Raw genomic sequence first — 15,182 nt, forward strand, 5'->3', positions numbered from 1 at the left:
GATGGTGTGCTTATTGACAAGCAGTAACTTTTTTTGGAATGTATGGCATAATGCACCAATGAAATGTGTATATTTACACTGGATTGAATTGGACAACTTGTGGTGCAAAAGATGTCTCGGATCGTTAATGGCACATACACGTTTCTAAATAAGGTCTCCTAGTAATCCCTATTAGTAGGCTATTTGAAAGGCTGATCCAGTAAATTCCAGTGTAGGTATGGATGACTCCAATGAAATGAGGCCCTGCATAATAAAGTGATTTGTCTATCAGTGATAAGGTGATCTCTTCAGGATCATCATTCCTCCCACACTACCAATTTATTTACACTGAACAAAAATATAAAGTGTTGGTTTCATGAGCTGAAATAAAACATCAGACATTTTCCATATCCACAAAAAGCTTATTTCTCAAATTTTGTGCACATATGTTTACATCCCCGTTAGTGAGCATTTCTCCTTTGCCAAGATAATCCATTCACCTGACGTGTGTGGCATAAGCTGATTAAAGAGTGTGCAAATGCTCACCATCAATGGCCACTGGCATGCTGGAGAAGTGTGCTCTTCACAGATGAATCCCGGTTCCAACTGTACCGAGCAGATGGTATGTGGTATGCTGATGTCAACGTTTTGAACAGAGTGTCCCATGGGTGGCAGTGGGGTTATGGTATGGGCAGGCATAAGCTACGGACAACAAACACCATTGCACTTTATTGATGGCAATTTGAATGCACAGAGATACCATGGTGAGATCCTGAGGCTCATTGTCGTGCCATTCATCCACCCCATTACCTCATGTTTCAGCATGATAATGCACAGACCCATCTCGCAAGGATCTGTACACAATTCCTGGAAGCTGAAAATGTCCCAGTTCTGGATGACATATCTGTATTCCCAGTCATGGGTAATACATAGATTAAGGCCCAAGTTATTTCAATTTACTTGTTTGCTTATATGAACTAACTCAGTAAAACCTTAGAAATTGTTCCATGTTGCGTTTATATTTTTGTTCAGTATAGAAAGAGAAAAGCACAAAGCTTGACATTTGTATTTTTATTGATACACTACTGTAAGAGCCTAAATGCAAGGTATTCCCTTTGAATAAATTCAAAAAGCATTGAAGTCTTAAATTACAAAATGGTTTTAAAATATAAAATGTACATGAAATGACAATACAAGGTTCCTGTAAACATCATCTAAAACTTGTATTTCCCTTTTCTTTTACAAAACATATATTTATAGATATATGTATCCAACCGTTAGGAATGACATCCATTTCAAAGTATCAAAAATAGAGTTCTAATGTCAGTCTGTGTTGCTTTTTACCAGTATGTAAAATGGGAACATATTGTTTGATCTTTGGTTTTCCAGAAGAGGATGACAGAGAGCGAACGGTTACTGAATTTAATGCTGCTCTTGTTTCTGGACTCATATGCCTCATTCACACTATAGGGCCAAACTGCGCCAAGCCGAGCTGTACTGGGCTGCCCTGTTTACGCATCTACAAAGTGCTGGAAAGGACCATGTGAAAATGAAACATCCAAGCCAGCACAGTACGGTTCTGATCAGCTCTATACTGGGAATCAGGTAACAGTCTCACAAGCAGCACTAGAGCCAGCCCTTCCTCTTGTAACACACGTCCTGCTGTCCAAAATGTATATTCTCAAGTAAATTATTAACCCAGAAGAGCATAACAAACCAGTAATTCATATTCAACACATGAGTTAAGGCCTTCCTATAGTTTAAATAAACAAATAGTGACATTCTCTCCTCACTATTTGAAAAGGTTTTACACATAAAACAAAAGCCACGAGAGATTATTTTGTTATTTTGTACTTCATGCCAAATATCACGTTGTCATGGTGCTTTCGTCATGGTTTGCATAGTAGCCTTATGCATCTGTGTGCTTGTATTGTACAGAACTGAAATTCATTGTAAAAAAAACACTTATCTACAGTTTATTGGGTACAAGCGCACACATCCACACTTAATATAATCTACTAAATGCACTGTGTCCTTTACAAGGCAGATTCACTGACTGGCCCTCTGGTATGCAGGACTAATAAGTATTGTGCTCATACTCTAGAAGGCTGTGTTAATACAGGCAGCCCAATTCTGATATTTGTCCACTAATTGGTTCTTTGACCAACCACAGAACTTTATCAGAGCTGATCTGATTAGTGAGAAAAAGATCAGAATTGAACTACCTGTGTAAACGGAGCCTTGAAGTAACAGAACCAAGCATCTCTGCTGCATCTACAACTATAGGCATCAAGTTTTTTTTTTTAAACATTTAAAAAAATGTTTTTTAAAGGCATCAGGCAGGTTTTCTGTGTATAGCAGAATTATTTTATATTTCTGATTGGACTTGGACAGTTGTCATTAGCAACATCCTCTCAGAGAAAAAATATACATGCAAGAATATACATATATCATTGTCCAATCACAGAGAACATGTTAAGGCAATAGGAGTTGTTCCTATCCAGACCAATCAACATGTTATATTACAGCATGGCTAAGTAATGTATGGCATACATACATACATCTATCCAGCATTCAGAATCACATTCTGTAAACATCCTTATGATGATGTTGGACTGGAATATGTTGCTTTTTAACACTCAGCTTTGTCATTTTGTTTGGACTTTTTGTTGTTGTAATTCTCAGGCAAACTGAAAATCTTTTTATTATTGCTATCAATATTCCATACATTCGCAGTCTGTATGTCTCCCCAAGGAGGAAGATTGACAAATACATATTTTTGTTAAGGTACCATCCTGAAGACAAAATGATCATTTGTTGTGATTGTTGTGATGTGCAACACACAAGGGGCGTGGAAGAACCAACAACATACAAAAATGGAAGTCGTTTTTTAAAACTAATTTAACCTTGTTCGTCAGGGGTGGTGGAGGGGTGGCTATACATAAATACAGTATATATGAAGGACTATATATAAAATACTTTTATCAACAGTTTAAATCTGCAGTTTTCAATGTGTTATATTATTTCCAATAGTATTTCGATTGAAGCTGCTTTACCCTCAGAAGGTATGGTTGTTACAAAGTGGAAGGCACACAGTCTCTGGGCCCAGTTTTTCAAAAGTTATCTGATCGGATTTCTGCAATCGGATAAAATTACATGATAGAATTGGGTTTTTCAAAAGAAAACAAAATTATTCTGATCCTCCAGATTTGGTAATCCAATCTGACCATTAAATTGGGATTAAATGTATTTTTTGCATTTTATTTACTCAAAAAAGGTAGTGATGATGATAGTTTTGATGCCTAAAATCAGGATTATCTTGATCCCACTATCTTGATCCCACTGGAAGGGTGTATTCAGGGTGGATTTAGAATGTATGGATGATCTTGATCCCACTGGAAGGGTGTATTCAGGGTGGATTTAGAAAGTATGGATGATCTTGATCCCACTGGAAGGGTGTATTCAGGGTGGATTTAGAAAGGTGAAAAGCACCACAACCAATACATTTCAATGTAACTAAAAACATTCTTACATCTGAAAACGAAAGGTTCATTACGTTAAATTGACCGCCGTATTAAGTGTGTGGTCAGTTGGTATATTGAGAAGTGTCAGATAAATGCATGTACTTACTTATAAGTGATATGCAGGCTCTATTATTTGTTATATAGTTACCTTTATTCATGTAGTTTACTGATCTCTGTTTCCCTATGACAGTGTAGAAGTACCATAATCTGTCCACTAGATGGAAAAGTATAGGCCTGTTGAAAGCACTGACAATCTGGATTCTGTGATCTTCTTGTTGTGGATCAGAATGATCCTATCCGATTATTTTCTGAAAAACTGTTCCAAAACAGTCAGATCAATCTGATCCTGGATTGCAAAAATGGATTACAGAATCCGGATCATTCTTATCCAGACTAAAAGTTTTGAAAAACTGGGCCCAGGGCATCAAGACAGTTAGTGTGCATCCACAATTACACCCGATTCCCTGTATAGTGCACTACTTTTGACCAGTGTGCTGGCTAAACGTAGTGCACTATACAGGGAATAGGGTGCCATTTCAGACGCACATTAGTTATTGCATGACAGAGCTCAGAGGAACACAGGTCCGTCTTGCTCTGTGGATAATTCAAACACCACCTTTAATTAAACTCCAACGAGTCTACTTACAGTTACAAATATATATATTTACTTGTCTTAACGGGCTACCTCGGTCTGGAGAAAACCAGTGTTCATCTATCCATCGCATAAAACATTATATTCATCGAAAGTCAAGCGTCTCCATATCACAAACTCAGAAATCCATCTAATTTCTATAAAAATCAAAGTCATACTCTGCATGAAGAGTCAGCTGTGCAAACAAACAACAAAAGCGTTTACCATCCTATCATTCAAAGCTGCTATTTAACAATGTTTATAAGGCATTTGTTCAACCTGAAGAGGAGGTTTGGGGAGTCAGGAGGAAAGGGTAGTAATAATATACAGATACAGTGGCTTCAGAAAGTATTCATACCCTTTGACTTATTCCACCTTTTGTTGTGTTACAGCCTGAATATAAAATGTTGTGTTACAGCCTGAATATAAAATGTTGTGTTACAGCCTGAATATAAAATGTTGTGTTACAGCCTGAATATAAAATGTTGTGTTACAGCCTGAATATAAAATTGATTAAAGATTTTTTTATATTTATCTCACCCATCTACACACAATAACCCATAATGACAGTAAAAACATGTTTCTATAAATGTTTGCTAATTTATTGAAAATGAAATACAGAAATCTCATTTACATAAGTATTTACACCCCTGAGTCAATACTTTGTAGAAGCACCTTAAGCAGTGATTACAGCTGTGAGTCTTTCTGGGTAAGTCTCTAAGAGCTTTCCACACCTGGATTGTGCAACATTTGCCCATTATCCTTTTCCAAATTCTTCAAGCTCTGTCAAATTGGTTGTTGATCATAGCTAGACAATCATTTTCAGGTCTTGCCATAGATTTTCAAGCAGATTTAAGTCAAAACTGTAATTTGGCCACTCAGGAACATCCACTGTCTTCTTGGTAAGGAACTTCAATGTAGATTTGGCCTTGTGTTTTGAGTTATTGTCCTGCTGAAAAGTGAATTCACCTCCCAGTGTCTGGTGGAAAGCAAAATGAACCAGATTTCCCTCTAGAATTTTGCCTGTGCTCCATTCTGCTTATTTTTTTATCCTAAAACAATCCCTAGTCCTTATCGATTACAAGCATACACATAACATGATGCAGCCATCACTATGCTTGAAAATATGGAGAGTGGTACTCAGTAATGTGTTGTATTGGATTTGCCCCAAACATAACACTTTGTACTCAGAACAAAAAGTGAATTGCTTTGCCAATTTTTTTTGTAGTATTACTTTAGTGCCTTGTTGCAAACAGGATGCATGTTTTGGAATATTTGTATTCTGTACAGGCTTCCTTCTTTTCACTCTGTAAATTAGGTTAGTATTGTGGAATAACTACAATGTTGTTGATTCATCCTGTTTTCTCCTATCACAGCCATTAAACCCTGTAACTGTTTTAAAGTCACCATTGGCCTCATGGTGAAATCCCTAAGCCGTTTCCTTCCTCTCCGGCAACTGAGTTAGGAAGGATGCCTGTATCTTTGTAGTGATTGGGTGTATTGATACACCGTCTAAAGTATAATTAATAACTTCTCCATGCTCAAAGGGATATGCTCAATGTCTGCTTTTTTTTTTACCCATCTACCAATAGGTGCCCTTCTTTGCGAGGCATTGGAAAAACTCCCTGATCTTTGTGGTTGAATCTGTGTTTGAAATTCACCGCTTGACAGATAATTTTATATGTGGGGTACAGAGATGAGATAGTCATAAAAAAATAATGTTGAACACTATTATTGCACACAGAGAGTCCATGCAACTCATGTGACTTGTTAAGTTCATTTTTACTCCTGAACTTATTTATAGTAATATATTTGAAATTCAGGCTGTACCACAACAAAATGTGGAAAAAGTCAAGGGGTGTGAATACTTTCTGAAGGCACTATATCTACATGGCTGGAAGGTCACTAGAAGTGTGGAATGTTGCATATTACAGATCCCAGTCCAGCACCAGAGAAGAAGAGAAGGGGCTCTCAGGCACCCAGAGACAAAGCAGGACTAGGGTGATGGGGGGGGGGGGGGGGGGGGGTCGCAGTGGGGCTGCAGTACTACCTCTACACTCCCAGGGGGTGCTGTTCTGACATCACTCAACCAACCGGGGTGTTTGTACCGTCGAGGTCTATGCTGGTGAGAAAATCATGAGTACAGTATTCAAACTTCTTTATTCCTACTGAGGGATCCTATTTTTCCTCACTGAGCACTACACTGTTAGGGGCAACATTGTGACTTGAGAGGGTATATTACATACTCCAACCAGACACCCAGAGCAGAGAGTTTTGCTGCATAGAAACCGTTTAGGAGGTGATCACTCGCTAAACCAGGGATCTGAGCCCAGGACTGAGTACAAATGCTAAAAATAAACCCGAAGTCTACTGAACAGAGAACATGTTGCTCATCTTTCTGCCACTCACTGACCCCAATAATCCTACAGTTTGTCAACACCCTGCGGTGTTGTCCTGTTTATAATCTGATGTATACATGTGTAGGTGAGTGAGTCTGAGCTCTTTTGCTGTCATGTGGGTATATGAAAGGTTTGTTCATGTGTGTCTGGAGGGTCTTTTTGTGGACTGGTAGGTCCATGAAGTGTAAAGGGGAATCTCAGCCCAGCCTGTCCTGCCTAGAGGCAGGTAAAGTCCTGTGGTGGAGGTGGTGGTGTTGGGGCTGGTGAGGACACTGCTATGCCCAGCTGGGTGTGTGGAGGCCTGGCCACGGACAGCGCTACGACTGGGCACCGCCACCAGGGGACTGGGACATGTCTCTGCCGATGATCTCATTCACTGGAAACACAAAGAGAGAGGATACAGGTTCACTACAGCTGAACAACACAGTCCAGAGGGTTTAATATTATGGGCTACTTAACCTTAGCAAGGCTTTCTTCAACTTCAATTGACCCAAAGTTTTTGAGGACACATTGATTGTCATATATTATCAAGTTATCAAATCTAAATTGTGTTCCTGAATGCATTCGGACTGTGAGAAAATACAAATGTTTACCAGCAGAGGGCGATGTTGCCCAGCTCACTTACTGACTACTCTGAACACAGAAAAGTTCAGCTTCAGCATATCACAGTGGAGAGACAGAGGGAAAAACTCAATCATACATACACTGGCAAGACCCAGAGTTTCAACTCACAGCTTTGGAATGACAAAACCACCGTCAACAACCAGAAAGCGAGGGGAAACTATTCCATTCACTGCCGTGTGTCATTACAGTCAGACTTGACCTTTGACAGCGTCCAAGATATTTAGTCTTTACCACCACAACATGTCGACTCCTATAAATTTCATCCTCCATTTATTGAATGGCCTAGCGAGCACCAGCTCTCTATTGCGTTTCTTCATTTCTTCCACCTATTAATGGAGCTTGAGTACATTTCCTCTGGCCTATTATTGTGGGTTTGTGAGCGTTGTAAATGGGCCTGTATAAAACTAATCCATTGTTACAACACATGTTGTCGACCCCAGAGAGGCACTCAAGCACAGTGCTGTAGGTAATTACTCTGCCAGGCAGAGCTAGCTAGGCCTGATATTAAATAAATAAGTTATTTTCTCTCTCGCTCTCTGGCGGTGGGGCATGTTGGAGATGCCTCCAACAGAGGCCTGATTGTTACAGTGGTGCCAAAGATGTTTTCAGCTCACACCGGGCCCAGCGTGGCTCAGCAGGAGGACCAGCGGGGAGCCTGTAAAAACCACAGTCGTAATGTAAATCAACTTCTAACCCCCATATCACGCTAAACTGAAGCTGCATCTGGTTTACTACAGTACCTGTGGAACGAAAAGGAGAGTGAGAAAGAGAGAGGGAGAAAGAGAAGAAATAGAAGAGAGGGAGAGAAGAGAGAGGGGAGAGAGAGAAAGAGAGAAAGAGAGAAAGAGGAGAGAAATAGAGAGAAAGAGAAGAGAGAGAAATAGAGAGTGAAAGGAGAGGATACGTAGCCTGGTTTGGTATTTGTGGAAAAAGTGAAGATATTTTCCACACAGCAGCGATTGGTAGCTTTGCATTCGTGCAGCAGCGGCGGCATTCATACACCGTTAATTTCCTGATGTGGCACATAGGTGTCAAAAGTCATGGCAGGTCAAAGAGACAGAGGGCAAAGAGAGGAGAGGGTTTGACTATCTGGTTTAGAGCGAGGAGATGGTGAGTGAGTCCTCTGAGCTCTGACAGTTTGACACACATTAAGACAGATAGACACGCAGGTATTCAGGCAGACCTGTCCATACACCACAGTAACAGTACCAGCCCTGCTGCTTGGGGATTCCTCTTCTCTTACCTACAACTGGCCACTTGTTGTGCAACTGTCTGTTGTGAAATCATACATTTAATGGCCCACCGTGTCTGATGGACAAGTCAGCATCTGCTTTATATGGGTCATATTACATATGGGTATGTATATATGTGGTATATTATTGGTAGATGGAGTGAGAGGAAAATGAACAGTCAAATCATGTGTAGATTAAATTCAGAGTATTATCAAGACATTAGGGAGTCCGTTCAAATTAATTCATCTTAAGATCTTCCCTTTGTATTTCTTAACCACATTTTGATGTGTATAGAGTTAAATAATCATTTATTCATTAACACAAATCAAGGATTATACTTTTTCATTCATTTAATTAAAAGCCTTGATATTCTGTATTCCAGGTGTTACCCCCATCCCTAAGAATCAACAGCTATATATCAACTGTTACCCCCATCCCTAAGAATCATCAGCTATATATCAACTGTTACCCCCATCCCTAAGAATCATCAGCTATATATCAACTGTTACCCCCATCCCTAAGAATCAACAGCTATATATCAACTGTTACCCCCATCCCTAAGAATCCTCAGCTATATAACAACGGTTACCCCCATCCCTAAGAATCATCAGCTATATAAATCAACGGTTACCCCCATCCCTAAGAATCATCAGCTATATAAATCAACGGTTACCCCCATCCAAAAGAATCATCAGCTATATATCAACTGTTACCAACATCCCTAAGAATCATCAGCTATATAACAACTGTTACCCCATCCCTAAGAATCATCAGCTATATATCAACTGTTACCCCCATCCCTAAGAATCATCAGCTATATATCAACTGTTACCCCCATCCCTAAGAATCATCAGCTATATATCAACTGTTACCCCCATCCCCAAGAATCATCAGCTATATAAATCAACGGTTACCCCCATCCCTAAGAATCATCAGCTATATAAATCAACGGTTATCCCCATCCCTAAGAATCATCAGCTATATAAATCAACGGTTACCCCCATCCCTAAGAATCATCAGCTATATATTAACTGTTACCCCCATCCCTAAGAATCATCAGCTATATAAATCAACTGTTACCCCCATCTCTAAGAATCATCAGCTATATAAATCAACGGTTACCCCCATCCCTAAGAATCATCAGGTATATATCAACTGTTACCCCCATACCTAAGAATCATCAGCTATATAAATCAACGGTTACCCCCATCCCTAAGAATCATCAGCTATATAAATCAACGGTTACCCCCATCCCTAAGAATCATCAGCTATATAAATCAACGGTTACCTCCATCCCTAAGAATCATCAGCTATATAAATCAACGGTTACCCCCATCCCTAAGAATCATCAGCTATATAAATCAACGGTTACCCCCATCCCTAAGAATCATCAGCTATATAAATCAACGCTTATCCCCATCCCTAAGAATCATCAGCTATATAAATCAACGGTTACCCCCATCCCTAAGAATCATCAGCTATATATCAACTGTTACCCCCATCCCTAAGAATCCTCAGCTATATATCAACGATTACGCCATCCCTAAGAATCATCAGCTATATATCAACGGTTACCCCCATCCCTAAGAATCATCAGTTATACATCAACTGTTACCCCCATCCCTAAGAATCATCAGCTATATATCAACTGTTACCCCCATCCCTAAGAATCATCAGCTATATATCAACGGTTACCCCCATCCCTAAGAATCATCAGTTATACATCAACTGTTACCCCCATCCCTAAGAATCATCAGCTATATATCAACTGTTACCCCCATCCCTAAGAATCATCAGCTATATATCAACTGTTACCCCCATCCCCAAGAATCATCAGCTATATAAATCAACGGTTACCCCCATCCCTAAGAATCATCAGCTATATAAATCAACGGTTATCCCCATCCCTAAGAATCATCAGCTATATAAATCAACGGTTACCCCCATCCCTAAGAATCATCAGCTATATATCAACTGTTACCCTCATCCCTAAGAATTATAAGCTATATATCAACTGTTACCCCCATCCCTAAGAATCATCAGCTATATAAATCAACGGTTACCCCCATCACTAAGAATCATCAGGTATATATCAACTGTTACCCCCATCCCTAAGAATCATCAGCTATATACATCAACGGTTACCCCCATCCCTAAGAATCATCAGCTATATAAATCAACGGTTACCCCCATCCCTAAGAATCAACAGCTATATAAATCAACGGTTACCCCCATCCCTAAGAATCATCAGCTATATAAATCAACGGTTATCCCCATCCCAAAGAATCATCAGCTATATAAATCAACGGTTACCCCCATCCCTAAGAATCATCAGCTATATATCAACTGTTACCCTCATCCCTAAGAATTATAAGCTATATATCAACTGTTACCCGCATCCCTAAGAATCATCAGCTATATAAATCAACGGTTACCCCCATCACTAAGAATCATCAGGTATATATCAACTGTTACCCCCATCCCTAAGAATCATCAGCTATATACATCAACGGTTACCCCCATCCCTAAGAATCATCAGCTATATAAATCAACGGTTACCCCCATCCCTAAGAATCAACAGCTATATATCAACTGTTACCCCCATCCCTAAGAATCATCAGCTATATAAATCAACTGTTACCCCCATCCCTAAGAATCATCAGCTATATAAATCAACGGTTACCAACATCACTAAGAATCATCAGCTATATAAATCAACGGTTACCCCCATCCCTAAGAATCATCAGCTATATAAATCAACGGTTACCTCCATCCCTAAGAATCATCAGCTATATAAATCAACGGTTACCCCCATCCTTAAGAATCATCAGCTATATATCAACTGTTACCCCCATCCCTAAGAATCATCAGCTATATAAATCAAAGGTTACCCCCATCCCTAAGAATCATCAGCTATATAAATCAACGGTTACCCCCATCCCTAAGAATCATCAGCTATATATCAACTGTTACCCCCATCCATAAGAATCAACAGCTGTATATCAACTGTTACCCCCATCCCTAAGAATCATCAGCTATATATCAACTGTTACCCCCATCCCCAAGAATCATCAGCTATATAAATCAACGGTTACCCCCATCCCTAAGAATCAACAGCTATATATCAAATGTTACCCCCATCCCCAAGAATCATCAGCTATATAAATCAATGGTTACCCCCATCCCTAAGAATCATCAGCTATATAAATCAACGGTTACCCCCATCCCTAAGAATCATCAGCTATATAAATCAACGGTTACCCCCATCCCTAAGAATCATCAGCTATATAAATCAATGGTTACCCCCATCCCTAAGAATCATCAGCTATATAAATCAACGCTTATCCCCATCCCTAAGAATCATCAGCTATATAAATCAACGGTTACCCCCATCCCTAAGAATCATCAGCTATATATCAACTGTTACCCCCATCCCTAAGAATCCTCAGCTATATATCAACGATTACGCCATCCCTAAGAATCATCAGCTATATATCAACGGTTACCCCCATCCCTAAGAATCATCAGTTATACATCAACTGTTACCCCCATCCCTAAGAATCATCAGCTATATATCAACTGTTACCCCCATCCCCAAGAATCATCAGCTATATAAATCAACGGTTACCCCCATCCCCAAGAATCATCAGCTATATAAATCAACGGTTACCCCCATCCCTAAGAATCATCAGCTATATAAATCAACGGTTACCCCCATCCCTAAGAATCATCAGCTATATAAATCAACGGTTACCCCCATCCCTAAGAATCATCAGCTATATAAATCAACGGTTACCCCCTTCCCTAAGAATCATCAGCTATATATCAACTGTTACCCCCATCCCTAAGAATCATCAGCTATATAAATCAACGATTACCCCATCCCTAAGAATCATCAGCTATATATCAACGGTTACCCCCATCCCTAAGAATCATCAGCTATATATCAACTGTTACCCTCATCCCTAAGAATTATCAGCTATATATAAACTGTTACCACCATCCCTAAGAATCATCAGCTATATATCAACTGTTACCCCCATCCCTAAGAATCATCAGCTATATAAATCAACGGTTACCCCCATCCCTAAGAATCATCAGCTATATAAATCAACGGTTAACACCCCATCCCTAAGAATCATCAGCTATATAAATCAACGGTTACCCCCATCCCTAAGAATCATCAGCTATATAAATCAACGGTTACCCCCATCCCTAAGAATCATCAGCTATATTAATCAATGGTTACCCCCATCCCTAAGAATCATCAGCTATATAAATCAACGGTTAACCCCATCCCTAAGAATCATCAGCTATATAAATCAACGGTTACCCCCTTCCCTAAGAATCATCAGCTATATATCAACTGTTACCCCCATCCCTAAGAATCATCAGCTATGTATCAACGATTACCCCATCCCTAAGAATCATCAGCTATATATCAACGGTTACCCCCATCCCTAAGAATCATCAGCTATATATCAACTGTTACCCCGATCCCTAAGAATCATCAGCAATATATCAACTGTTACCCCCATCCCTAAGAATCATCAGCTATATATCAACTGTTACCCCCATCCCTAAGAATCATCAGCTATATATCAACTGTTACCCCCATCCCCAAGAATCATCAGCTATATAAATCAACTGTTACCCCCATCCACAAGAATCATCAGCTATATAAATCAACGGTTATCCCCATCCCTAAGAATCAACAGCTATATAAATCAACGGTTACCCCCATCCCTAAGAATCATCAGCTATATAAATCAACGGTTACCCCATCCCTAAGAATCATCAGCTATATAAATCAACGGTTACCCCCATCCCTAAGAATCATCAGCTATATATCAACTGTTACCCCCATCCCCAAGAATCATCAGCTATATACATCAACGGTTACCCCCATCCCTAAGAATCATCAGCTATATATCAACTGTTACCCCCATCCCTAAGAATCATTAGCTATATACATCAACGGTTACCCCCATCCCTAAGAATCATCAGCTATATATCAACTGTTACCCCATCCCTAAGAATCATCAGCTATATAAATCAACTGTTACCCCCATCCCTAAGAATCATCAGCTATATAAATCAACAGTTACCCCCATCCCTAAGAATCATCAGCTATATAAATCAACGGTTACCCCCATCCCTAAGAATCATCAGGTATATAAATCAACGGTTACCCCCATCCCTAAGAATCATCAGCTATATAAATCAACGGTTACCCCCATCCCTAAGAATCATCAGCTATATATCAACTGTTACCCCCATCCCTAAGAATCATCAGCTATATATCAACTGTTACCACTATCCCTAAGAATCATCAGCTATATATCAACTGTTACCCCCATCACTAAGAATCATCAGCTATATAAATCAACGGTTACCCCCATCCCTAAGAATCATCAGCTATATAAATCAACGGTTACCCCCATCCCTAAGAATCATCAGCTATATAAATCAACGGTTACCCCCATCCCTAAGAATCCTCACCTATATAAATCAATGGTTACCCCCATCCCTAAGAATCATCAGCTATATAAATCAATGGTTACCCCCATCCCTAAGAATCATCAGCTATATAAATCAACGGTTACCCCCATCCCTAAGAATGTAACGTCATTCCTCCTCCTCTTCATCTTCGGAAGAGGAGGAGTATTGAGGGAACCAAGGCGCAGCGTAGAGAACAGACATATTTTATTAACGAAACACGAAACTTGACTAAACTAACAAAAACAACAAACGGTGTAGACAGACCTAAACGACGAACTTACATAAAACAAGAAGAACGCATGAATAGGAAACAGACTACACAAACCGAACAAACCGTAAACAGTCCCGCGTGGTGTACAGACACAGACACGGAAGACAATCACCCACAACGAACACTGTGACAACGCCTACCTAAATATGACTCTTAATTAGAGGAACGCCAAACACCTGCCTCTAATTAAGAGCCATACCAGGCAACCCAAAACCAACACAGAAACAGAAAACATAGAATGCCCACCCAAACTCACGTCCTGACCAACTAACACATATAACAAATTAACAGAAATAGGTCAGGAACGTGACATAACCCCCCCCATAAGGTGCGAACTCTGGGCGCACCAGCACAAAGTCTAGGGGAGGGTCTGGGTGGGCATCTGACCACGGTGGTGGCTCAGGCTCCGGGCGAGGTCCCCACCCCACCATAATCAATCCTAACCTCCCTCTCCCCCTAAAAATGTCCACCCTCAATTTACCCCCACAAAATCCTCTTAGTAACATCAATGACAGGGACAGCACCGGGACAGAGATATAAATCAAGACAGAGGGATAGCACCAGACAGAGGGATAGATCAGAAAATAGAGGTAGATCAAGATAGAGAGGGAGATAATGATAGAGGGGCAACTCCGGACTGAAAGGCAGCTCCGGACAGAGAGACAGCTCCGGACTGAGGGGCAGTTCTGGGTATATAGCCGTTTCTGGCTGAAGGGCAGCTCATGACTGACTGACGAATCTGGACGCTCATGGCAGGCTGACGGCTCTCGACGCTCATGGCAGGCTGACGGCTCTCGACGCTCATGGCTGGCTGACGGCTCTCGACGCTCATGGCTGGCTGACGGCTCTCGACGCTCATGGCTGGCTGACGGCTCTCGACGCTCATGGCTGGCTGACGGCTCTCGACGCTCATGGCTGGCTGACGGCTCTCGACGCTCATGGCTGGCTGACGGCTCTCGACGCTCATGGCTGGCTGACGGCTCTCGACGCTCATGGCTGGCTGACGGCTCTCGGCGCTCA

The 15,182-nt window shown here is 40.6% G+C and overlaps 1 protein-coding gene across 2 annotated transcripts in view; it reads right to left on the reverse strand.

Annotated features, from left to right (window-relative positions):
* Window positions 1-1,035: 1,035 nt before the first annotated feature.
* The window catches only part of LOC129854485 (nuclear factor of activated T-cells, cytoplasmic 3-like), a 104,723-nt gene continuing 90,576 nt past the window's right edge, over window positions 1,036-15,182 (reverse strand). For both annotated transcript variants that reach the window (XM_055921569.1, XM_055921568.1), the window contains exon 10: window positions 1,036-6,909. In XM_055921569.1, the coding sequence (XP_055777544.1) occupies window positions 6,851-6,909 (59 nt within the window). In that variant the 3' untranslated portion in view covers window positions 1,036-6,850. The remainder of the gene's footprint in view (window positions 6,910-15,182) is intronic.

This window comes from Salvelinus fontinalis, chromosome 4 (genome assembly GCF_029448725.1).
Source record: "Salvelinus fontinalis isolate EN_2023a chromosome 4, ASM2944872v1, whole genome shotgun sequence".
Lineage (NCBI taxonomy): Eukaryota > Metazoa > Chordata > Actinopteri > Salmoniformes > Salmonidae > Salvelinus > Salvelinus fontinalis.